The 24,983-nt window shown below is 47.7% G+C and overlaps 1 protein-coding gene across 3 annotated transcripts; it reads right to left on the reverse strand.

Moving 5' to 3' along the window:
* HARS1 (histidyl-tRNA synthetase 1) lies at nucleotides 1–22,536 on the reverse strand. Of its 3 annotated transcripts, none has more exons than XM_038413962.2 (13): nucleotides 22,196–22,536; nucleotides 21,927–22,016; nucleotides 17,994–18,113; nucleotides 17,530–17,625; nucleotides 16,338–16,463; nucleotides 15,975–16,082; nucleotides 11,646–11,744; nucleotides 6,443–6,536; nucleotides 5,982–6,109; nucleotides 5,658–5,900; nucleotides 2,615–2,731; nucleotides 1,550–1,696; nucleotides 1–553 (listed from the first exon to the last, which is right to left on the reverse strand). In XM_038413962.2, exons 1-13 carry the CDS (start codon nucleotides 22,286–22,288, stop codon nucleotides 494–496), a joined length of 1,521 nt encoding a protein of 506 aa, XP_038269890.1. In that variant the 5' UTR covers nucleotides 22,289–22,536; the 3' UTR covers nucleotides 1–493. The 3 variants fall into 3 exon arrangements, with proteins under 3 accessions (XP_038269890.1, XP_043376132.1, XP_043376134.1); XM_043520197.1 differs by having other exon boundaries at nucleotides 5,982–6,112; nucleotides 22,196–22,353; XM_043520199.1 differs by lacking the exon at nucleotides 1,550–1,696 and having other exon boundaries at nucleotides 22,196–22,353.
* Between the last annotated feature and the right edge of the window lie 2,447 nt (nucleotides 22,537–24,983).

Raw genomic sequence — 24,983 nt, forward strand, 5'->3', positions numbered from 1 at the left:
TGGGATGGTCAGGAGGTTTATTAAACTTGCTTAGAATGTTTTACACTTTGAGACAAGGTCATTTCCCCTCTAGGCAGAGAAGTGACACTGTGCAGAACGTTTATTCCAGCAGAAAGGAACATGAAGATGTGACCAAGATCCTCAGTGTCTGCCAATGGTCCAGGGCGCTACAGCTCTATCCAGTAATAGTAATGATTACAGACACACGGCTGGTGTTCTCCAGAGTGTCTCAGGAAACATTCTCTCCAGCTCTCTCACTGGCTATGCCCAGGAGCACAGCGTTCTTTAAAAGGCAAAGCAGCATCTCTGCTCCCTCTGGGAAAAGGAATTACATGATAAAATAAATATGGTTTCAAAGACCCCTGTGTCCCCACAGACATGTCTTGAGCAAAATAGCCAAGAACTGTGGCATTTAGAGAGAAAATCTCTACAAGTCTTCCCCTTTCCCAGTTTCAGGTTGAAATCCAACAAACTAGCAGGTGTGGCTGGGAGGCTAGGGCTGGCACGTTCGCCTCTTGATTTCCTCAGTGAGGTTTTCCCTGCGAACATCAACCTGAAAAACAAATACAACATGAATTAATAAAACCACTCCCCTCCTATAATCCAGCCTCCTCCTGGAATCATTCTTCTCCAGTCCATCCAGGAATACTGCAAATTGCATGCACTACCCTGTCTGACAAAAGAGCACCAAGCCACCCTCCCACAGATCAAACCAAAGTACTCAGAACTGTTCATTTTTAAAGTAATGTTCACACACACACACACACACACACACACACACACACACACACCCCTTCTCTGCAAAACAACTCCTAGGTAAGTGGCTCTCCAGCTTGATTCGTCTCTAGCACAGGGTCCAATCTAAACAGTTTTTAATAATTCCTTTCTTTATGGCATCCTTAAGAGCCGGTTGCCTAGCCCAGAGAGAATGCTGCTAACCACCTTCTCATGCAAAGAAGCACGACCATATCCAACATGTTCACAGGCTCTCCATGCCTGTAGGAGCCAGTTCAAAGTTGCCCTAGTTTCTGAACCATCCCTCTGTAGACTTGCTCCAGCTTATACCTGCTAAGTATTGTCACCAATTCACAGACCTTATCTCCACTCCCCTCCCCATCCACATCTAGCATCTGCCTCCCCTCTGTCTCCACACTCAGTTTAGCCATTGTCAGTGGGCGAGCCTTCTCTGCAGTACCTGCCACATCAAACAGCCTTCCTATATCTCACTGACTCTTCAAGTCAGATAAATGTGCCTAGCTCCTTTGATATCATCTGCTGTTATTAACTCTAAGGCCTCCTGAGATGCAATATGTTGGAAGGTCCAAATACTAATACAGCTGCATTCTATCCACTGTTGGGGTATAAAGGAGAAATTCAGCAATGGTACCCAACAATCATTCATGTGACTGAGAGATTACTGACACCTCCATCTCTCTTCCTACATTCATTCGCACATAGTGGGGTGGCTGTGGTCCATTTCATCTTTGGCAAGACAAAGCCTATTAATGTCTATCTTCAGCCCATCACTTATATGCAAAGGCATCCTCACCTCTTCCCTGGTAGCTACGACTCGCAGCTTGACAACTTCATCCTTCAGCTCCTGCTCTCCTATGATGGCAACGAGAGGGATTCCTGTGTCTTCACAATACTGCAGCTGGTTCAGCAGCTTGGGGTTCTTCTTGTACAGCATCTCTGCCTAGGGGGGACCCACAGTATAGCAATACATTTGATACCTGCTGATTTCTTCAGGCACCCACTTGTCATTCCTGTTCTTGGATTTCCTCATCTAGTTTGCATTTGAGGCAGCAGGACCAGATCACTCAATCACCAGGCAGGGCTCCCCATTTTTGAAAAGCAACCCAATTAGAATGCTTCCAAAACTGAAACAGCTTACCCAGCATTAGCAAAGTGTGCCATGGGTACAGGTGGAGCTCTTTTCCTCTGCACTGCTTTGCTGAAGCATAGGGAGCCTCTCCTACCAGTTCCAATGGTGGGTCTAGCAGCTGAGGCTAGAGAGCAAAAGATGCAATATTCCCCAGCTAGGCATGGCATCAGGGGTGTGGCACGAGGCTCTTTGCCTTAGCTCTGCTGACATCAGAAGGGCAACTGATTCATGCCATGCTAGAGAGCGACCTTTGCCCTTTAGAAGAGGTCAGCAATATTCCCAACTTGGAAACCAAGCTGGAGCCAAGTGAGAGCTTGTGTAAAGGATTTCTAGTGCTGCACAACCCAAGGAAAGCCAGAAGTCTGGAAACCACCTGCTGCTACTGCTGCTGCCAGGATGTAGTGTGTACAGCTTTCCTTAAAGGGGTGCCAACCCCTCTTCCCAGCGACTGGCAGCTCTGGCCCTGCCTTGTGTACAGAAGAGGGAATGCCTAATTGTAAGAATGTTGAAACTGGACAGACGAGAACAGGCAGCAAGGTCACATTCAAGTAGGCAGGGCTTGCTGCTCACGTGGCATGTCTCCCCAGAGTGTCTCCCTCCTCCCCACTTATGGGGTTGGGTAACAAGAACAGGAGAATGGCTCTAAGTCCATGACCAGCACCGGGAACGGAAGGGCTGGAGCCAACCAATTTCCTTCCTCTCCCTCACTCAGACTCTGCTCAGCCATACCTTGATCCCAGAATCCCACAGCTCAGAGATGAGTTTCAGTCTCTCTTCAAGGAGTTTCTTCTGTGCAGCCGCTACAAGCACCTGTGTCTCTGTGGTCCGGATCTTTTCCTCTGAAGCCTGGATGCAGGGACAGAGTCTTGTGAGAGTTGTTGATGATGTATAGAAACACCCAGCCGCTCACGAGATGAGACGCTCCTTGCCCTCCCCCCCGACCCTTTCTATCAGGAGCCACTACCACTTCACACAGAGCACTTTGCATGCATGGATTCAGTGGGGACTGGGAAGCCAGTACCTTCGACAGTGGAAGGACAAGCCAGCAGCAGCAACGCAGTGGAAGAGCCCCTGGGAATCTCAACAAGCCAAATCCCCACAGTTCTACATTCTACTTCCTTGGGGATCCAATCTTGTTTAAAATGCAGTTTCTAGCTTTCCCCCCTCCAGTGCAATGACATTGGAGTTTCTGCTGGACATGAGCAATTCCATGGAAGCTTCCCCTCAGAGGCCTTCCCAGTGTAACAGATGTACTCTCACTGATTTAGCCTTACAAAAAAACATCACCAGCTCCACAGCAGCAGCAGGAAAAGTGGGACCCCAACTGAGCCAGGAACCACTAAGTAAACAATACCAAGCTCGAACAAACACACTCTCTCCCTCCCTTCTGCCCCACTGGAGGCCAGGAGCTTCACCATCTTTATGCTCTTCCTCCCCTTTCTGCCGGTTACTCAAAGTGGCATTTTCCTGCCTCTACTTTGCTTGAGAGGCCCCTTGTAAAGCTTACCTGTTAAGGAGAAGCAGTGGGCTTGTGCCCCAAGCTGGAGAGGAGGTGGTGGCCTAAATAGATTTGTTTTCTTAACATGAGAAAAATCAGATCTTGTCTGGTCTGTATTTCTAACGGGACTCTATGACTGACTAGAGAGCTAGGGTCATGAAATCGCAAGAAACTGAAACATAAGCAATTGAGCAGGGAAGGGATTTGCAGTCAGGTTGCTTTAGACTAGGTGGTCTGTCCCTTTAAGGGCCAGGCAGCCCTGTTATGAGGCAGAGCCCCTTTAAAAACAGGTGTTTGGACTTGGGAGAGGGAATGATCAGCTCCAGCTGGGAAGGGTCAGGTGCTTTCCATATAGACTGAAAGAACTCAAAGGAGGGAAGCTACAGGAAGCAAGTTGACTGTTGTGGCAAGGGACTTCCCAGGGTGATGACCCTTAGGATGACTGGGAAAGAGCCTTGTTTTGTGTTAGTTTGTGAGTTGTGTGTTTGAACAATAAATGAAGCCCTGAGGAAAAGGGTCCAATCCAGTCTCTGGGATGGTGCCAATCCTGCCTGGGCTGTGGAGATAAGTTAAAATAGCCAGTAGGCTGCTGGCTTAACTCCTGACAAAAAACTTGGCAGAAAAGTTCCCAGGAACAGATGCCCCTCCAGCCCAGCAAGGAAGGGGCTGGGGAGCGGAGGAAGGAACAGGAGCAGAGGTCAGAGGTAGTGCCATGGCGATGGGGAAAGGCACCTTCACAATTCTGCAGTGACAGACACTACTTTCTCCAGTTAGAATGTGAGCTCCTACCTCCCTGCTCAGTGTACTAAAATCCATGAATATACCATGTGGTAGCTGTCACCCTGAGAACTCTGTGCTGTACTACTTTATCTTTTGGTCAGTAAGCTCTTTGGGGCAGGGGCTGTGTTTTCCATCTTCCTAGGTGTTAAAGCAGCATGTGGCCCGAGGAGGCCTTGATTCTGATCAGGGCCTTTGGACACAACCACACTATGAATAACAAGAGAGGAATATCAGAGCCTTGTCCCATGAAGCAGAGGCAGGGAAATTTCCCAGACTGGGTCTCGTCTCCCTTGTTTCTTGGAAAATGGGGCTGGATATGCTTCATTTTGATAATAAAAACAAAAGCCTTTTTCTAGGAAGGCCGTCCAGCCCTTGTTATACATTGTGGAGTATAAAAAAAGGACTTGACCATCCACTGCTTGTCTCCTTTAACCCTTGATGCTCTCCCTTTTAATTGGCCAGCCTCTGCTCTGTAGTCAGTGCAATAGCAAGCGGGCACATGGTCTTTAACTGTGGCTACAACCTGCTGTCCCTATCCCCTGGAACGGAGCATAGCAGAGTTAAAGTCTGGCTAACAGCTCTATGACTGAGTAGCCCAGAGAAAGAGACAGCAATGGCTTTCAAGTCACTTCGTTGTCTGCTGGGCTGGGGACTTCACTAATAATAAATCCACTACACAGAATTCCCCAGTGCCCTTTGCTGTAAATGTGACACATGGGAACAGACCTCCAAAGCCAGCTATGATGAGACTCTCCTCCTTGCCAATGGGATCCCCTTCTGCTTTCTCCTGTATGGGCAACCGAAGGGGTTGAGTTTGGCACTGGAGTTATCCAGTGCTGCCAGCCATTATGGCTGACCTTCTCAGAAGTGGCCCTTGAGTCCAAGTGCCTCAGGTTTTGGGTGCCCAAACCAAGAGCTGTCAGGTGTGACCATAGGAGGCAGGAACAGCTTCCACTGGCTCCAGCTAGAGTTTGGGTGCTCAGCACCTCAGAAAGCCAGGTCCACGGCGTCTCAGGCTGGGCACCTAAATTAGTGGGCACTTTTGAAAATCTGTCTGTAAAAATAGTCAGGGCCACCATCCACTCTGCAAAGAGGGATCTAGCCCCTCCAACTCATGACATTCTAAGCTTTACCTGCCTTGAGAGTGAACTGTGTGATGTAAGAAGTGCCCAATTCCTCTTTTCTTAGGAGTTGTCATGTGAGCAGGACCTTAGAGGCTCCGACCACAGATCTAAACCTGGGTCTTTTGTTGCCAGATGGAGCTACAGAGACTGCCCAGCCACTACTGTGCTATTTACCTACCTAAAACAGATTGATCATGTAGAGCCACAGCAATCTGATTTAGGCAACTAAGTGGCTGACCAACACAGGTTGTGAGCCTCCACGCTCCCCCGCTCTGCAGCTTTTGATCAGCCCTGTGTCAACAGGGAGGAAAGGCAGGTGCCAGTCTGCCCCCCAGGATCAAAGGAGGAGGAGGAGTCAGGTGGCACTCACCTCCACTTTCTGCTCCATGATGGAGAAGATCCGCTCGATTCCGATGCTGACTCCCACACAGGGCACCTTCCGCCCCTTGGGGTCGAACATCCCCACCAGCCCATCGTAGCGGCCACCTCCAGCCACACTGCCCACGCTGACCGGCTCCTCCTTGTGGGCGTTCTGAGGCTGCAGCAGGATGGCCTCATAGATCACCCCAGTGTAATAATCCAGACCCCGCGCCAGGCTCAGGTCAAAGGAGATCTGTGGAACAGGAGGGGAATCCCATTACCAGGCACAACAAATGACCCAGTCAGGCCTGCTCAGTGTCCCTCCACCACTCACCTTATCTGCAATGCCAAACAGGGTCAGGTACTCAAACAGCATCTTCATGTCTCCCAGTCCCTCCCGGGCCAGCTTGTTCTGGGACAGCTTAGGGTCCTGGAGAAGCTGCTCAATCAGACCCAGCCCACCTGCAGAAATGACACACAATTAAAATATAAAAGGCAGGGAGGGCCAAGCTCCCATGGACTTGCTCCACTCAGCCTGGCCCACAGCCACCTGCTCACTCCTCCAGCCGCTCTATCTCCCTCCCAGGGGATACCGACCACGCATCTTACCTGTGATGTGCAGGCTGCAAGTCAGCTCGGCCTGGGCAAGAGCAGCTAAACCTCTGGGGAACCCTGACCCTCCCCATGTAGAGACCAAGGAAATTGGAGTGGCTGGTGAAGTGACCCACATGGGCTCTCAGCTGACATGGGTGAGGCCAGACAGGGAACCAAGTCTCACAGCTCCACAGAACTCACCATGTAGTTGAACGTATTCCCCGATGCGATCTGCAGCCTCTGGCGAGAGCCCCTTCTCTCCAACCATCTCGCTCTTCACATCCTCCCATGTTGCCTGGGGAGGGGGAGATGAGAATATTAATCACAGCTCCCCAGGCTGAACCTGCTGCTCCTGGGAGTTGTTCTCAGTGGAGCGCTCATCACCATCTCTCCCTGTCTGCCACTGTTCTGCTTCTTATAAATAGAGCAGCAAAGAGGAATTGGGAAATCAGACTCTAAAGCACCCTGACGCCTCAGAATTCCAGGATCTAGTCAATTTCTCTCATGAAGCAGAACAATGTGGGGCAAGGTGTAAAAGAAGACACAGAAAAAATGTGAGAAACACACAAGAGAAAGTGAGAACACAGCTAGAGAATCATAGAATATCAGGGTTGGAAGGGACCTCAGGAGATCATCTAGTCCAACCCCCTGCTCAAAGCAGGGCCAATCCCCAATTTTTGCCCAGATCCCTAAATGGCCCCCTTGAGGATTGAACTTACAACTCTCGGTTTAACAGGCCAATGCTCAAACCATTGAGCTATCCCTCCCCCCTCAGCTAGAAAAGGCTAAGAGAAAATAAGAGGGGAAAAAAGTACTGCAGGGGAGACAACAAGGAACACTTTGCCGACAAACCTACCCCACAGCACCAAGGCTGGTAAGTATTTATTTCCCCTCTTTTAACAGAGGGGAAACTGAGGCACAGTGTTTAAGTGGCTTTTCCAAAGTCATAGCTAGAGTCAGCTTCAGAGCTGGGATTAGCTGGGGTACCTGGGCTTCTGGTCCTGGGATCACACCACTACAAAGAAAGAGGCAGCGATGAAGAGGGACAGATTGGCTACTTTTGTTAGTGACTCAGTTGTCTGTGGAATGATGCAGGGTGCCAACATTTATAAATGAATAGCCAATTACATATTTTAGTAGCCCACTAGACCAGGCCATTCACTCCTCTCCTAACTACTATATTTCCTGGGAGTGCTACACTAAAGAGCATATCCAATGATCCAACACACTACCCACTTACCTATGCATCCTCTCAGGGCATTGTTACTCTGACAACGTTACCTCTTACCCTTCCTTAAAATCATCTTGTAAATCCAAACCTGGGACAGCAGCTCTAATGGAATTCATCAAGCAAGAACCTGGAGCAAAGCTATCACAGAACTCAGGGGTGACATAGCAAACAAAGCTTTTGTTTTGATCTCAGGCCAGGGTCATAGCAGTAAAAACATCTGAGCCACCCAGAACCTGTCCGCACTACATTCTTGCTGCTGCACTGTTTACAAATTGCAGGTCCCATGTTTGCCAGTGCAGATACAGGCTCCCAGGCCATGTCTACACTAAGAAAAAAGGTTTCACTTTCACAAGGAGACTGCAAACACACAGTAAAAACCCTTGTGTAGACAGGGCAAAATGACCAGCTATACCGAGGTAAAACTACACCTTGCCCTTTCTACAGTAGTGTTTACAGTGTGTTACGATCTCATTGTAGAAGCCACACCTTTTCCTCCTACTGTAGATGAGGCCTGAGTATGCAGCCAGCAGCCTGAAATAGCTCAAGCCTTGTCTCCCCCTAAAAATGAAATTGTCCTAGCTACATTGCTCAAGGCTGTGAAAAACTGTATGAACTCAGCAGTATAGTTAGGTTGACCTAAACCCTGATGTAGATGTAACTAAGTTGATAGAAGAATTATTCTGACAACCTAGCTATCACCTCTGAGAGATAGATTAACTACAGCCATGGAAAAATCTCTTCCATCGAAATAGGAAGCATCTACACTACAGCAGCACAGGTGCAGCGCCACACGCTCAGAGAGAGACAAACTACATCTGGCATTTTGGGGTTAATGACGAACCACAAAATTCTAGCATTAACTCTTTCACTGCTCAGCATTCAAACCTAAGCATCCAGCTAGTAGCCTTTATTGAGTGTTAGAATCATTAAAGGAGGCCTCCACAGGAAGAAGAATGCAAGTGTTAGAAGTACATTCTAGAGCAGTGGTTTTCAAACTGGGGTACGCGTACCCCTAGGGGTACAGGAGCTGTCGTCAGAGGGTACGTGAGAAAAATCCTGTAATGGCAGACAACGCATTTTGTTTAGTAAGACTCAGCAATCTAGTCATAGGTATATTATGACCCTATCTCAGATGGGGGTACACGGTAGGCTACATTATTTGGAAAAGGGTACACAGCCTAAAATGTTTGAAAACCTCTGGTCTAGAGCAATGGGGGAAGGAGGGCTGCTAAAGACCAGACCAGACCAGCTGCTGCACGCTTTGTTTTATTTACAACTACTCAATATAGTTAGTTTACTAACCACTCTGCCTTTTCCTGTGTGTCCCAAGAGATTTCACTAAAGCAGCTGTGTAAATTTTTCTCCCCCAAATTCCTCTGAATTAGTAAATGTTCCAGCAAGTTTCCAAGTGTCCTACTGATACCCTTTGCTACCCACATAGGGATGTGCAACTCCCAGTGACACCAAGGGTAGTGCTTGCTGAGCGCTTGCAGGGGTGGGCCCTGTGTATAACTTTCTCACTGGTAATACTTTCAAACATAGGAAGATAACTGAAGTACAGCACACATCTCAGCTGCAAGGATGGCTCTCAGTGCTGCGAGTAGAGGCAGAGCAAGATTAAGGCACAGACAATATAGGCCCCGGCATACAGGTGAGCACCTACAGTCAGGTGAGCACATCAGAATCTCAGCTTTCATAAAAAAGTTCCTAGCCCTCATACAGTAGAACCTCAGTTATGAACTGACCAGTCAACCACACACTTCATCTGGAACTGGAAGTACACAATCAGGAAGCAGCAGAGACCCACTCTCCCAAAAAAGAAGCAAATACAGTACAGTACTGTGTTAAATGTAAACTACTAAAAAAAAAAATTAAGGGAAGCAGCATTCTTCTTCTTCATAGTAAAGTTTCAAATCTGTATTACGTCAATGCTCAGTTGTAAATTTTTGAAAGAACAACCATAATGTTTTGTTCAGTTACAAACAGTTCAGGGTTACGAACAACCTCCATTCTCGAGGTGTTCATAACTCTGAAGTTCTACTGTATTTTCAAAAGAAAGCTCAAAAAACACAAACAAAGTGTAACTGGTGTAGCTATATCTGCCTGAGTCCACAAAGAGTCTGAAACAGCAGCTCTTAGAGGGATAACTGTCCTATGCATCTCAACTGGGTATTAACATCAATACTCAATGCATGGTGTCAGGGGTGGCCAATATCACCCCAGCACAGGATTGTGCATATGGCAGGAGGAGAAGATTACAGTGGGCGCAATCCAACCACCCAAGCAACTACACCAGCTACCAGGTTAAGTACTGTGGAAGCTCCCTGCTGTCATTGCTGCCCCCCTGGGAGAGAGCTGGGCCCTTCCTGTTGCTGCTGCTCTACAGGAGGAGAGGGAAGAAGGGGACCCTATGCTAATGTCTGTGCCTCTCTGGGAGGGGAGAGGGCTCCCCCGCCATCAGGGCTCCAAGTGTGTGTGGAACCATGGCAGGAGGAGGTCACAGAGCCCCTCCTCTGTCAGGATGTCCCTAGGTTGCCTTACCCTGGCTCCTTACCTGGGCTTTAACTCTGTTTACAGATTTTCCAGTGGTCTGGTTTCTGGCTCCGACTCTACCATAGAATCATAGAATATCAGGGTTGGAAGGGAGCTCAGGAGGTCATCTAGTCCAACCCCCTGCTCAAAGCAGGACTAATCCCCAACTAAACGTTCTTTTAAGGTTTCCCCCTTTAGTTAGCACAGAGGAGTAAAGCCATTCACAGCCTTAACTCCAGTTTGTAAAGTCTGCCTGGGAATTACAGTCAAAACTCCATTCAGCTGGGCAGCCAGCTGCAAAGAAAACTGTCTAGAGAAGCAGCTGAAGGCCAATCCACTTGTTGACCTCATTCATCTTCACAAACCAAAGTGGAGGTGAGAATTGCTGCTATTGTTCCTCTGGAGTCAAAGCTATTGACCAGTGCAGAGTGCTGGGGTGTTATCTTTAACTTTGGCTACAATAGAGAATTGCACCATTACCGCTCATCCACACTAGCCAGCCTGGTCGGCATAAGCCTGTCCACCACAAGAAACGGGCAGATTCCATGCACTGTGGGTACCAATCCCAGCTCTCCCAGCTTCTTCAGGCTGGTCTCTCTTATCTTCCTCTGTACTTTCATTTGATTGGAACATGGAGATGGTTTTACCATTACTCCATCTCCCTAAGCACCCACAGTGCAGCTCCTTCCTTCCTCAAAGGACACACAAGTTGCTAGGGCAGGGGATGCTTTGAAGTGACAAGTCTGCATATGACCCCAGCCTCCCACAGACACTACAGCCAGCAATGCCCAACCTCCACAGACGGTGTGTCTCCTGCTTTGATGCTGGCTGGAGCATTGTTGAGCAGTAGAGCCCTTGCTCACAGGGTGATATTTACAGAGCCATTGACAGGACAATGCTGTTACATCCTACTCATTTGCAAATTTACCTGACAGAACTCAGTCCTCAGTCACTTGAAGTGTGGCTGGCTTGCAGGATCCTAGCTTCTATACCCGTCCTGCAGCAGTCTGCCACTATGCCAGATACCAAGAATTTAGCAAGGTTCCATTTATACTACAGATTTGTGCTGGAGAACAGCTGTGCTGTAACGAGGTCCCCAGCACAACAGTGGATGTTGATGGCCCCAAAAACACTGAATTAGGAAAAAAAGCTTTTGAACATTCTGATGCAGCATGCCCAAATAAATTTGTTAGTCTCCAAGGTGCCACAAGGACTCCTCATTGTTGATGCAGCACGGATTCTAGATGGCAACCAGGAGTGGGGTGGTGGGATTGCTGCTCCAGACACACAGGAGCTTCACTACTCCAGGTTAATAACCAGCAGTTCATCCTTTAAGTCTTGCGATAGTGAATTAAGAGACCTGCAGAATCCCATGGATTTAGGGTGATTTGCACTGTCAGTCTGTTTGCTCAGGACCCACTGGGGATGTTAAAGGAAATAGTGTAACTAGGTCTCCACAATACACCCTATCTAGGTGCTGAACCCCCAACACTCAACACACAGGGAGAAGAGAAATAATTTAACTTTTACTAGCATTCTCTAACCAGCTTACACTGCCCTTAGTCTGTCTGAGCAGTCTGTGCTAACTAGGAGGGCTATGAAACCCACAAAGCAGCAGTAACAGGAAACTTCAGCCCTTACCTTGTCTAGTTTGTCCACAGAGGAGCAAATCGTTCGGAACTTGCTGTCTGGTACCCCACAAACTGCAAACATCCCATCGAGGATACGCCGGTCATTGACCTGGGAGGAAGCAGAGTCTCTCAATGGGAAGCCAATGGAAATATCCCAGTTACAACAGAATCTTCAGCTTCACTCCTCTATGACTTTGGGGGTAGAGAAGAGGGACTGGCTGCCACCCCCACTCCACCTAGCCAGCTAACCCCTACCATCATCAGCTCCCAGAAGTCCCAGGGGCTTAGGTGCTCCTGCTATGAAACAGTGACAAGTGAAAATTGGATGACAATTTAGCTGGACTTTCAAAAGCCTCTCACAAAGGACCTCACAGGAGACTATTCAGGAATGAGAGTCACGGATGAGAAGTAAAGTCACATCATGGAACAGAAACTGGCCAAGACAGAAAACAAAGAGGAGGAGGAAATGTTCAGTTTTCAGCATGGCAAAGGTTAACAGCAGGTGCCCAAAGTTTCTGTATGAGGACCAGCATTTATTGAAAACAACAAGCAGCAAGGTGGCAAAGTGACAATTATTACAGTTACCCAAGTCTGAGGAGCCAAGGTAGGTGCATGGGTGGCACAACAGCAGACAAAGCTCAATGAATTCCAATGCAAGATAATGCACAGCAGAGAAAATCATCTGGATTACTCAGACACTGCTGAGTTTCACATTAACTACCACCACTCAGGAAAAAAAACCTGAGCATCAACGAAAACCGTGCAGCAGTAGCCAACAATGAAAACAGATGCAAAAGGAATGGGACAGGGAATACTGGAGATACTCAATCCATTAAATTCTCAATGGCAGGCCCTCACCTGGAATACCAATGACAGTTCTGGTCACCTTCTCTCAATGGAGAAAAAGCACAAAGAGTGGGGGTGCAGAAAGAGGAGAGAGTAGAGATTCAAAGTCTGGAAAAAGAAAAGGAGTACTTGTGGCACCTTAGAGACTAACAAATTTATTAGAGCATAAGCTTTCGTGAGCTACAGCTCACTTCAAATTTGTTAGTCTCTAAGGTGCCACAAGTACTCTTTTTCTTTTTGCGAATACAGACTAACACGGCTGCTACTCTGAAAGTCTGGAAAGTCTTCCAGATGGGAAGAGACTCAAACAATTGGAGTGAGTCTACAACAGAGATTAATTCACTAAGTGAAAAAGTTTCATTAACACAGAGTTAATGATGTTGTTAATGCTGAATGGTATCTTGTGGCCTTGCAAAATGTTGACTCCAGGAAAACTCAGACTTCTGAAAAGAATCAGGAAATACAGAGATAAGGTAAATGTCCAGACCATCTTCATTCTGCCCCCCTGGAGCTGGCAACAGCCCCTTAGAATTAGCTGCATGCACTCCAGCTGCTTTCACTGCCTTAGATGTTGCTGCATTGAATGGTGGCGGGATTATCTGGAGCAGATTGGAAGAGCCCTGATTGAGATATGAATCTATGGGGAGGAGGGGGGTTGTGCCCTTCTAAGGCTGTGTGAGAGCCCCTCTCCCTGACCATGTGATCAAAGGAAAGAGGTGCATGTGTTTCTTGGAATATACGCCTCATTTCAGTGTTACATTGCATGAGTAGCAGGATGCAGGAGTCTTCTTGCCACCGGGATTATCAGCAGTTAGGCGGAAGTAAGATGAACGTTGTCTGTGGGTTTAATGAAGGGTAAGGGAAAGTATAGTAGAAAGCTGTAGTATTAGGTGGTATTGCGTGCTTAAGGGTGAAGGGTGGTGTAAAATTTAGCAGCTATAGTGTTCTTTCTGTGGGGCTGAGTGTGGGGCAGGCGTAGGCAGCTCCTTTTCAGTACAATGCAAAGGCAGAGGGCAAGTATGTTTTATGGCACATGGGCACTCTGCTCCAAGAAGGCAGAGATATGGTTGTGTGGGCATGAACATATCTCTATTTCATGGTTTTCACAAGTTTGAATTTTGCTGAGCACGAGCTGCCACTGGGCAACCTTAACTCTGCTTTAAACCAAATTTCTTGTCAGTGAATTTCCTATGGATTTTTTTTTTTTTTAAACAGAAAGAAATGTTGGTAGGATTTAGTGTTCATTATGGGGCAGTTATAATTATCATATAGATTTGCAGTTGAGATGCTACTGTGGCCATGGAATGAGAATACCTGGCTCTCCCATAGTACTTTTCATTAGATCTCGAAGTACTTTACCAAGAAAGGAAACAGCATTATTCCTATGGGGACACTGAGGAACAAAGCAATGCTGGGACTTGGCCAAGGTCACTGAGCAGCCTGTGGCAGCACCCAAAATAGAGCCCTGATTTACTGAGTCCAAGTCCATTATTTTAACCACTAGACCACTTGGTAGCTGTCATTCCGGTGTGCCCCCTGCCATACACTTTATGAGGCTTAGGAATAGTTAGGCATATGCCTAACTGAAAAGCTAACCTCTCTCATAAATTTTGTTCTCAATTTCGCTCCCACAAAGGGACAGTGGGTTCCATGCTGGGTCAGATGTCCAGCATTAGGAACCTCTGTGAAAGGATCAGAGCCGAGGTTTGATCCATAGATCTGTGCACAAAAAATGCTGTTAGAATCTCTCAATTTTGAGAAAAGCTGGGAGTTTTTTGGGAGGGGGAGGGGATTGACAGTAAGGGTCTGTATCTTCAGAACCCCTTGGTCAAATGATCCTAAATTTGGATCAATAACTTTAGCCCATGCCTCTATGAGGCACACCTAACGTTAAGGTATATTCTAGTAACTATGTAGACTTTAGATCACATAGAATCATCATTTAAACAGAAAGCTGTTCTTAACTTTAACTAGCAGAGCATCAGTTCTGTATATAAGAGTACATGACAGAGAACTAATCTTTAATGAAGGGTAGAGAGGAGGTAAATTGGATACTTCTAGTCACTTTCTCTCAGAATACAGAACAGTGGGACATCCAATTCACCGAAAACTCAAGGGATTTTTTAATAGCACAATGCATAATTAACTTGTGCAACTCACCGCTACAAGATGTAACTGAGGCCAACAGTTTAGCAGGATTAAAAAAGCAATCAGATGTTTATATGGAGAATGGGCACACCTGCAGTTACACAAGGGAAGGAACAAATTTTTGGACAATTCTAAATCCTCCTATGTCAGGGCATAAGCCAATCACTGACTGATGAAGGTCAGGGTAAGCAGCTTTCCCTGTGAGCAGGTTATTCCACAATAGTCCAGCATGTGGATTCTTGCCCCTTCCTTAGAAGTACCAGCTGCTGCCACTGTCAGAGAAGATACTGGTTTAGATAGATCTTGGGTCAGATCCAGTCTGGCAGTCCCTGGCAGCTCCCCCCAGGTGGTCCAACAACACAGATAGCCCCCATCATAACCAGATCCCCCTAGGAAAACCCAGCAACAAGATTGCAGCAAGGACTGGCTCCCACCCCTCCAGCTGATCTACAGAACCCAGCAGTGTCTCGCTAGGTCTACGAATTCACAGGGGGCCTTGGCTGCCTCCAAGGTTCTCCCAACACCACTACTCTCATTGCTGTCTTGGGGCACCCGGTCCCTTTCTAACACCCTAGCTACCTCTAATTTTCCCCAGGTCCCATTGCCCCCATTTGTTCAAGATAGACTCATAAGAGGTTGTGTCTGCACAGCAGCATGTGCTGCGTGCTGCCACACATTGGCTGGGGGTTGGTCTCCTGTTGCGCAGCAGGGGCTCAGCCCAGGGAAAGATTCCCTTGAGGAGGTGATGGATTCTCAAAAGGGAGCAGGGATGAAGGTCAACAGTACAAGGCCTACAGAGTGGAGGTGTGGAGCTTGCAGACTCAAGGTGCAACACGCAGGTCCTCACCATGAGCATCAGAAGCCCTGTAGAAGGAGATGAATACTACCGGACCCCTTTTTTAGCACTGGGTGCCCAACAAAGCAGTTGCCCTGCTGCCTGAGTTGGGTTTGAGAGCTGCTGTCTGACTCCATCCACCAAAACATGACAAGTTCTACACCTCCTGGAGCAAAGCACGTTAGACACGTAACAGAAATGAGGCATAACACCCTTTACTACAACAGGCAGAGAAGTTGGGTGACCCTGTCCGCCCCAGAACTCCCTTCTGAAGAGCAGCTTGAGATGGTGATTGCCGGGTGACAGCCAGTGTCAAGCCTGATAGTTTCTCTAGCATAGACAGTGCATAGAAAGGAATTGCCACAGGCACTAGGAGTTCTGAATCAATCTGCATTACAGAGGGTGCAGGTGCTGCTGGGCTGAAACCATGAGCAAGCGGAAAGCAAGAATGCTCTTCACTTCACATCATTGTCCAGAGAAACCAGCACGGGCACCTGGCTCTGGTTTTACCTTAATGAGGAAGTCTCCAATCTGCAGCCCACTCAGGATCTCATGCACGATCTTCAGACACTCGGCATCGGGAATCATGGGGTCAAACTGGCCGGCGATGTCAAAATCCTGGGGCACAAGCAAAGGCAGTGAAAATCTGGGCAGTGTAACACAATTGGGGGAGCCCAGCAGCAACCAGGGTCTCCAGATATCCAGCTCCCCATGTGGCACCCAGGCCCCAGACACAAATGGAGTTCTCTTCCTCCCTGCCACTTCCTTGTGCTTTGAGCCAGCACTCTAGTCACACATATAGGTCCACCTTGACTGCATTCCTGGGGAACCCTGGGCCCAGACATGGAGAATATTCAAGCTGCCGGTACTCACACACTGGTAGAACTCCCTGTAGCGGCCCCTCGTCATGGCTGGGTTATCCCGTCTGTAAACTTTGGCAATGTGGTAGCGCTTAATGTTGGTGATTTTGTTCATTGCCAAATAACGAGCAAAGGGCACCTGAGCACAAAGGGTTAAGGGTGGAACATAAGACGACCCTCCCGTGGCTCGGAAGGTCCAGGACAAGAGCCATCCAGCCCTTCCGAAGGGGTTTGGTGTGGACAGGATCACCCAACTCCTCTGCATATAGTAGCAAAAGGTGTTATGCCTCATTTCTATTATGTGTCTAACCAGCCCGGTTATCACTCTTCAGGCAGAAGTCTGGTTAACCCCTTCCCTGTTATCCAGGCTCAGTAGGGTAAACGCCCTTCTGCTGGGAGTACCTGCTAAGAGGCACTCATGCTCACTGCCTCAATCATTGAAGCCAAAGGGAAGAAAAGGAGACAGCCCTGCAGCAATTACTACTATCAGACATTCTGCTTGATAAAGGCATCACAGCTTCATTAACACCCATAAGAATGGCCATACTGGGTCAGACCAACAGTCCATCTAACCCAGCCTTCTGGCTTCCGACAATGGCCAGCAGCAGATGTGTCACAGAGAAGAACAGAACAGGGCAATTTATCAAGTGATCTATCCCGCATCATCCAGTCCCAGCTTCTGATAGTCAGAGGTTTAGGGACACTCAGAGCATGGGTTTGTGTCCCTGACCATCTTGGCTAATAGGCCCTGATGGACCTGTCCTCCATGAACTTATCTAACTCTTTTTTGAACCCAAGCATAGTTTTGGCCTTAACAACATCCCCTGGCAATGAGTTCCACAGATTGACTGTGTGTTGGGTAAAGACATACTGCCTTATGTTTGTTTCAAACCTGCTGCCTATTAATTTAATAGGGCGATCCCTAATTCTTGTGTTATATGAAGGGGTGAATAACTGTTAAAACAGCTAAGTATAGTGAGTCTGGCATAGCCAGGAACAGAACCCAGGTCTCTATTCCTAGACCTGTGCTCTTCCCATTGGGCCCTGTTGCATGACTGCCCCACCGAGGACCTGGAATCAAAAGACCCAAGGAGAGACTGCCCTCCCCATCTCCCTCTTGAGGCCTCCACATGACACTGTCCATCAGTGAATGTACTATGTAGGATGAAATCGGCACGCCAGCAGCAGGAACTGTGGCAGGATACAGTCAGGTCATAGCGAAGAGACAGCAGCTCTCCCCCCTGGTCTTTCAGGTCGTAGATGAGCTTTGAGTCCTCCCCATACTTCCCTGTCAAAGTTTCCTAGATGAAACAGAGAGATGACATCTCAGGTGAGAAGGGACAAAACCTAGGAGCACAAAGCTGCAACAAGAGGCTCAGTGAGGAAGCTAGGAGATGACACATGATTAGCAAAGGGTGATCTAACACTCCTTCAACCACAGCTTTACTACAGAAGGCTCTCACTTTCCATGAGAGCTGCTCACATTGAGGTCTTAGTCAGGGCAGCTGCTCTTCAGGTTATGACTAATGCAGCTACCATACTTTAAAATGCATCCAAAGATTTAAAGGGGCAAACAGCTACAGGCCTGGGGATCATGCCTTAACGGGTCAGTGTCTTAACCAGCAGAGCCACCCCCTCCCAGATGTCACCTCACAGCTCCTGCACTCACCTTCAGCTCAAACACAGGGGTGTCGATGACCTCAGCTCCATGGCGTTTGAAGGTGCTGATAATGATGTTGAAGACTTTCTCCCTGATGGCCATCTGCTTGGGGCTGTAGTCCCGGGTGCCCTGAGACCCCAAATCAAAGGGAAGTGGGTGAGAAGAAGAGCAGAGAACCATGGCCTGAGCTAGTGGAATGATTCTGCCCAGATGAACATTAACATGGATGGGTACACTGTGCATGGAAGAAGCAGAAAGGAAGGAAGTGGTGGACTAGGTGTGTCTTGTGTCGAAAATACTTACAAAGCCAGAAAGATAGGGATACACAAAAGGGAAAAGCATTAACCAAAAGCAAAAGCTCAAGCACAGAGAAGAATGAGAGATCCTTGGACCATCTCTAAGTGCAGGTGAAAGCCATAAGATGCTGCCCAGAAGTGAGCTGGCTACTTATACAGTTGCTGGGTAGCACACAGCTAATGGGAGCCAGAGGTTCATAGACTACAGAGGGAAACTTCATGAGCCAAAAGGTGGAGAATCCAGCATGGATCCAATTACTTCTACAGGACCAGTAGCATGCTTGGCCCTTTGTAGGCACGTATAAAGGCAAGGTCCCTGCCTTGAAGAGCCCACAATTTAGAGAGGCACCAAAGAAAGGAAGATATTTCTGAGTCAGTGTCTGGTAAAATAGTCCAACTAGAGGATAAGGCTGAGACGACAGAGGAGCTTTGGAAATTTAGGAATAAAGCATCAGGCTTTAATCTAAGAATTCCTTTACACAGAGAAATTGGACATTTTAGCTAGTGAGGCCAGAGGGTCTGATACTTGTCTCCTGAGTGCACCTTTGCTATGTGAAGGGGATGAGATTTCTCATTCCATTTCTTCTTTGTTAGAATCACTGAATCATTCTGATCATCTCCTTCAGACAGCCAAAAACCCTTATGGCTGACTATTAATAAATTCAGTCCTTATTCTCACATGGCAATTACCGGCTTTGCCTCTTCTACTGATAGTCTCATATGCGGTGTCAGGGAGGGAAAGGGGGCACACAATATGGAATAATGTGTGATTCTGTGGGCCAGAAAAGGAAGACCGGCTTTTAATGTTATGTTTACTGCACTGAGACGTCATTCAGGCAGAGAAACCTGGAGGCTGTGGCTAACAGTTTTTCAGATCTTGAGAAGCTGGGAACTGTCTCACATTTTAAACAACTAGAGACTTTCTTCCACTTTTGCGGTCTTACTAGTTACTTTTTTATTTAGCTAAAATTTGGAGCACAGGAGCTAGATGGATCAAGTTATCCAGCCTTTCACCTATTAGTCATTGATTCAAATGCAGCCCACATTCATTATCATCCACAGGTTGCTTAGTGGCCTATGTGGAAAGAGTTGAGGGGTCTCTTGAGGTCTAGTGCCTAGTGTACAGATGTCCACATCACACACACTACCATCACAAATGGCATTAATTACCCCCTTGCTGCTGTTCTCAACAGAGGCCAAAAAATGACAAGGCCCAAGATTGAACTCCCATGCCCATAAGGATGGGCGCTTCTAGAAAGATGCAGACACGTATGCAGGCAACATGCTCTGCTGCTAGCCATCCCAGACGTTACATCTCACCTGACACCAAAAGTCTCCAGAAAAAGACATTTCCATTAATTTTAATTAAAAAATTTCTAGTGACTGCTTGTGAGGTCTCTAGCCCTGGCCACACTAGCAATTTTTTGCAATTATGCTGCCATTGGTCTACCACCAATGTGGCACCCTTGAGGCTAGGACGCGCAGCAGTACTAGTATAGGCTAGCTGCCAGCTTTTACAGTGATAAAGACACTCTGCACTAGTGCTCCAGCTGCTGCCAGGCCACTGCTACTGTAACAGCAGGAGGCTGCCTGAAGATTGTGCCATGTGTACAATGGCACAGCCTTTGAACCTACAAATCTATTCAGCCATTTACACCACATTCATCACTGCCATTTGAGCAAACCATAGCTCTAAGCCAGCAGTTCTCAAACTGTAGGTGGGGACCCTAAAATGGGGTTGCCAGGGCTGGTTCAGACTTGTTAGGGACTGGGGCCAAAGTCCGAGCCCCATTGCCAGGGACCGAAGCCAAAACCTGAGGACTTCAGGCCTGGGTGGTGGGTCTCAGGTTACAGGCCCCCTGCCTGGGGCTGAAGCTCTTGGGATTTGGCTTTGACTTTGGCCTCCCCGCCCAGGACGGTAGGACTCAGGCTTTGGCCCTGTCACCTAGGGCAGCTGGGCTCAGGCTTTGGTTCCCCCTCCTGGTGTCATGTAATACTTTTTGTTATCAGAAGGGGGTTGCGGTGCAATTAAGTTTGAGAACCCATGCTCTAAGCAATGCTAACTTCCCTCATTTACTTGAATTGGGCTAATGGAAGCCACCTTATTACCTTTGAAATTGGGGACATATTTAAAGGAACCTGAAAGAGACATCTGAAGAAATGGGTATTCATCCACCACGAAAGCTTATGCTCCAGTACGTCTGTTAGTCTGTAACAGGGATCTCAAACTCAAATGACTACGAGGGCCACATGAGGACTAGTACATTGGCCCGAGGGCCACATTACTGACACCTCCCCCCGCACTGCCCTCGGCCCTGCCCCCACTCCACCCCTTTCATGAGGTCCTGCCTCTTCCCACCCCTTCCCTGCCCCCATTTCTTAAAGAAAAGTTTTCTAGCCCTTCTCCTGGTGAATAGCCTTGAAGATGTAACTGATGCAAACTGGTCATCAGGGTTACTTATCACCACTATGCTCTAAAGATCACAGGTTAGTCACAGTCCTCTCACAGCCACCCTGGGCTGGCCTTTGGTTTCCCTTAATTTTTCGGAAGACCCCAGATCAGTTCACAGCTAGCTGGGCACCGTTGCCCAGGCAACCGCTGATGGAGTTTGGATGGCCACAAGCACCCTTCGAGATGGATGCCTTCAGCTGTCAGCTCATCTGCTGAGCAGCCAGCATGATCTCTGGTCAAAAAGGAGCAGGTCAATAGAGAGAGGCAGCATGGTCTAGGGTTTCTGAACGCATGGGTCGGGACCCAAAACTGGGTTGTCAGCATGTTTCAAAGGGTCACATGGCAGCTCCTGTGGCTCCTGTCCCATGGGGCTGCCTGGGTTTGCCTTCCTGCTCCAGGCACTGCAGCCTCTGGGGTCCCATCGCCACTCAGGTTTGGCCCAGCTATCATAATAACTGGAGTCCGGGTAAGCCAAATTTGAGTGAGTGGCACAGCAATCCCTGAGCTAGGTCGCAACTCCACTCACCCAAATTTGGTCCAGTCAGGGAGCGAGGCCAAACCTGAGTGGTGCTGCAACCCTGGAGTTTGCAACACCCAGAGCAGAGAGCCATGCCCAGCTAGCCCCATAGCATAGGAACTGCAGGAACTGCCAATGTGGGGAAAGTGCCAGGCAGGACCCAACCCTCCCGGGATCCAACCAAAATCACCCCAGGGCCTCCACCCCCAGACTATTTACTGAGGTGTGGCAGGCCATAAACATTTACAAATGGATCCTGAGCCCAAAAACGGTTGAGAACCACTGATCTAGGGGGAGTATAATGGCTCCATGCAGGGCAAGGTGGCAGCATTACTTGCCATGTAGGGTGTCCCTTGCAGTGCACATGTGCTTACTCAGCCTGCTGTCAGTTACACCATCTCTTCTGGGGTTTATGAAACCAGGATAAAACCCTGTGCTTTGTTAACTGTCAGGAGGAAGCCCTGAAGTCTGGGACATTCATCTATCTCGAAGGCACAGGATTAAATGATTATCAAGCAGTGGAGACAGTTTCTCTTTAACGCACTGTAAAGTGTGGTCATAGCAGGCAAGACACTGAGGGATTTCTGGGAAGATAGGGCTGGGATACACACAAAGCTGCACTGTTTAAACTAATGATGGGTTTCTAAGCGCCTTAGAGTCCAGGGCTGGGGACTTACCTTTGGGGTCTTGAGGACAAACTTGTGTTTCCCCTCTTCTGTGCTCAGCTGCGCCTTCAGCTCCAGCAGCTTCGCCACCTGCTCAGCCACCTGGGGACAGAGACCGGGCGGCAGATGAACAGCACAACCCAGGAGAGGCATCTGGGTATCCCGCTTCCCCGACCTCGCTCCGGGCATCCCCCCCAGGCCCGAGCCCCCAGCGGGAAAGGCGCGTAGGGGCGGGGCCGGTACAGCCCAGCTAGGGAGCCGCAGGGGCGGGGCGAGCTCACCTCTTCCGGACTGGCCTTCTCCTGCTTCAGCCGCCGCACCGTGTCCGCCTGGCGCCGCAGCGCCTCGTCCAGCTTCGCCGCCTCGTCAGCCATGGCCACCGCAGCGCCCTGTCAGGCCGGCTGCCGCACTCCCCTCTCCCACCCACCCCGGAACCTCACTGCCCTGAGCATGCGCGGAGAAGGTGAGCATGCGTAGTAGCTGCGTCCGAGGCCACTGCCCACACTTTGCCCTTCCCTGCTCTCCGAGCGTGCGGCCTGGTCAGCGTGACAGACAGAACTGGGGAGCACGTGGTCCGGGCTATGGGCACAGCGAGGCAGTCTGCAAGTTAAGTTACGCATGTCTTTACTGCCTTGCTGCGTCCAGTCCCAGTTCAAAGCTTGATTGACAGCCCTCATTGCTGATGCAGACTCCAGGGGTGATCTCAGTGAGGCCTAGGCGGAAATAGGTCCAGGAGGTCTGAAAAAAACCTGTTTGCATCTCTAAGTCAGTGGCTCTCAATCTTTCCAGACTATTGAACCCCTTTCAGGAATCTGATTGTCTTGCCTACCCCCAAATTTCACCTTACTTAAAAACTACTTGCTTACAAAAATCAGACATAAAATACAAAAGTGCCTCAGCTCACTCTTATTGACAAATTGCTTCTGTTCTCATTTTTACAATATAATTATAAATTAATTGGAATAGAAATATTGTGCTTACATTTCAGTGTATAGTATATAGAGCAGTATAAACAAGTTATTGTTTGTATGAAATTTTAGTTTGTATTGACTTCACTAGTGCTTTTTATGTAGCCTGTTTCAAAACTAGGCAAATATCTAGATGAATTGATATACCCCCTGGAAGACCCCTGGTTGAGAACCACTGCTCTAAGTGACTCTTTCCCCCCTTTTTTCCTATCTCTCTTGTGGGAGAGGGAATGGTGTAGTTTGTTTGTACTACATCTTCTTTCCCTGGTTTGTTTAGTTGTTCAGATGATTTTGTCAGTTAATAACTGTTACCGTTTCTTTATTGTTGTTATTAAAATTGTAACATATTAAAGGCTTTGTTTAAGTTGAGTTCAGTATAGATTTAGACTTTCATATTAACAAGTTGGTATTTTCATTAGCTACATGTTAATGTTACTTTCACGTTTAACATGGCTTGATTTTTATAATTCTTTTTAATATTAGCTGCTGTTGTTCCTAACAAAATCATCATGTACATATTTCAATATTATAGAGTTGGCTGGCACGGTGTAACTAAATATTAATTACAGAAATTCAGAATTGAAGATCCTAGCTAGGTTAAAACCTCTTAGGCTGACTGCTGTTATAATACTTCTGTTATTATTGTGAAATTTGTTAGTCTCTAAGGTGCCACAAGTACTCCTTTTCTTTTTGCAGATACAGACTAACACGGCTGCTACTCTGAAACCTGATATTGTGAATATGTAATTCTCCATACTAATTTTCTGTATTTGTCTGCCAGTTTCCTTCCTTGTACAGCACAGGTTCATTCTGGTCACATTATGACTCCCATGCTAGATGCTTTACTGCATTGGCTTCATGTCTATGATCGCTGCCTTTACTTTGCCAACAGTGAATGACCTTTGTCATCAGTATTTCACTTCTCCACAATAGTTCAGTACTTTGCCACTGTGCCACATGTAACCCCATGTATTGAACTTACTCTCATGAATAATCACTAAAGGTACTATTTCAGAATAGCAGCCGTGTTAGTCTATATTTGCAAAAAGAAAAGGAGTACTTGTGGCACCTTAGAAACTAACAAATTTATTTGAGCTTAAGCTTTCGTGAGCTACAGCTCACTTCATCAGATGCATTTGGTGGAGAATACAGTGGGGAGATTTATATACACACACAGAGAACATGAAACAATGGGTTTTATCATACACACTGTAAGGAGAAAGCTTATGCTCTAATAAATGTGTTAGTCTCTAGGGTGCCACAAGTACTCCTTTTCTTTTTACTGTAAGGAGAGTGATCATTTAAGATGAGCCATCACCAGCCGCGGGGGGGGGGGGGAGGGGAGGAGGAAAACCTTTCATGGTGACAAGCAAGGTGAGCCATTTCCAACAGTTAACAAGAACGTCTGAGGAACAGTGGGGTGTGGGGGAGAAATAACATGAGAAAATAGTTTTACTTTGTGTAATGACTCATCCACTCCCAGTCTCTATTCAAGCCTAAGTTAATTGTATCCAGTTTGCAAATTAATTCCAATTCAGCAGTCTCTCGCTGGAGTCTGTTTTTGAAGTTTTTTTGTTGAAGGATAGCCACTCTCAGGTCTGTAATCGAGTCACCGGAGAGATTAAAGTGTTCTCCAACTGGTATTTGAATGTTATAATTCTTGACATCTGATTTGTGTCCATTTATTCTTTTACGTAGAGACTGTCCAGTTTGACCAATGTACATGGCTGAGGGGCATTGCTGGCACATGATGGCATATATCACATTGGTAGATGCGCAGGTGAATGAGCCTCTGATAGTATGGCTGATGTGATTAGGCCCTATGATGGTGTCCCCTGAATAGATATGTGGACAGAGTTGGCAATGGGCTTTGTTGCAAGGATAGGTTCCTGGGTTAGTGGTTGTGGTGTGTGGTTGCTGGTGAGTATTTGCTTCAGGTTGGGGAGCTGTCTGTAAGCAAGGACTGGCCTGTCTCCCAAGGTCTGTGAGAGTGATGGGTCATCCTTCAGGATAGGTTGTAGATCCTTGATGATGCATTGGAGAGGTTTAGTTGGGGGCTGAAGGTGATGGCTAGTGGCATTGTGTTATTTTCTTGTTGGGC

This window comes from Dermochelys coriacea, chromosome 8 (assembly GCF_009764565.3).
Source record: "Dermochelys coriacea isolate rDerCor1 chromosome 8, rDerCor1.pri.v4, whole genome shotgun sequence".
Lineage (NCBI taxonomy): Eukaryota > Metazoa > Chordata > Testudines > Dermochelyidae > Dermochelys > Dermochelys coriacea.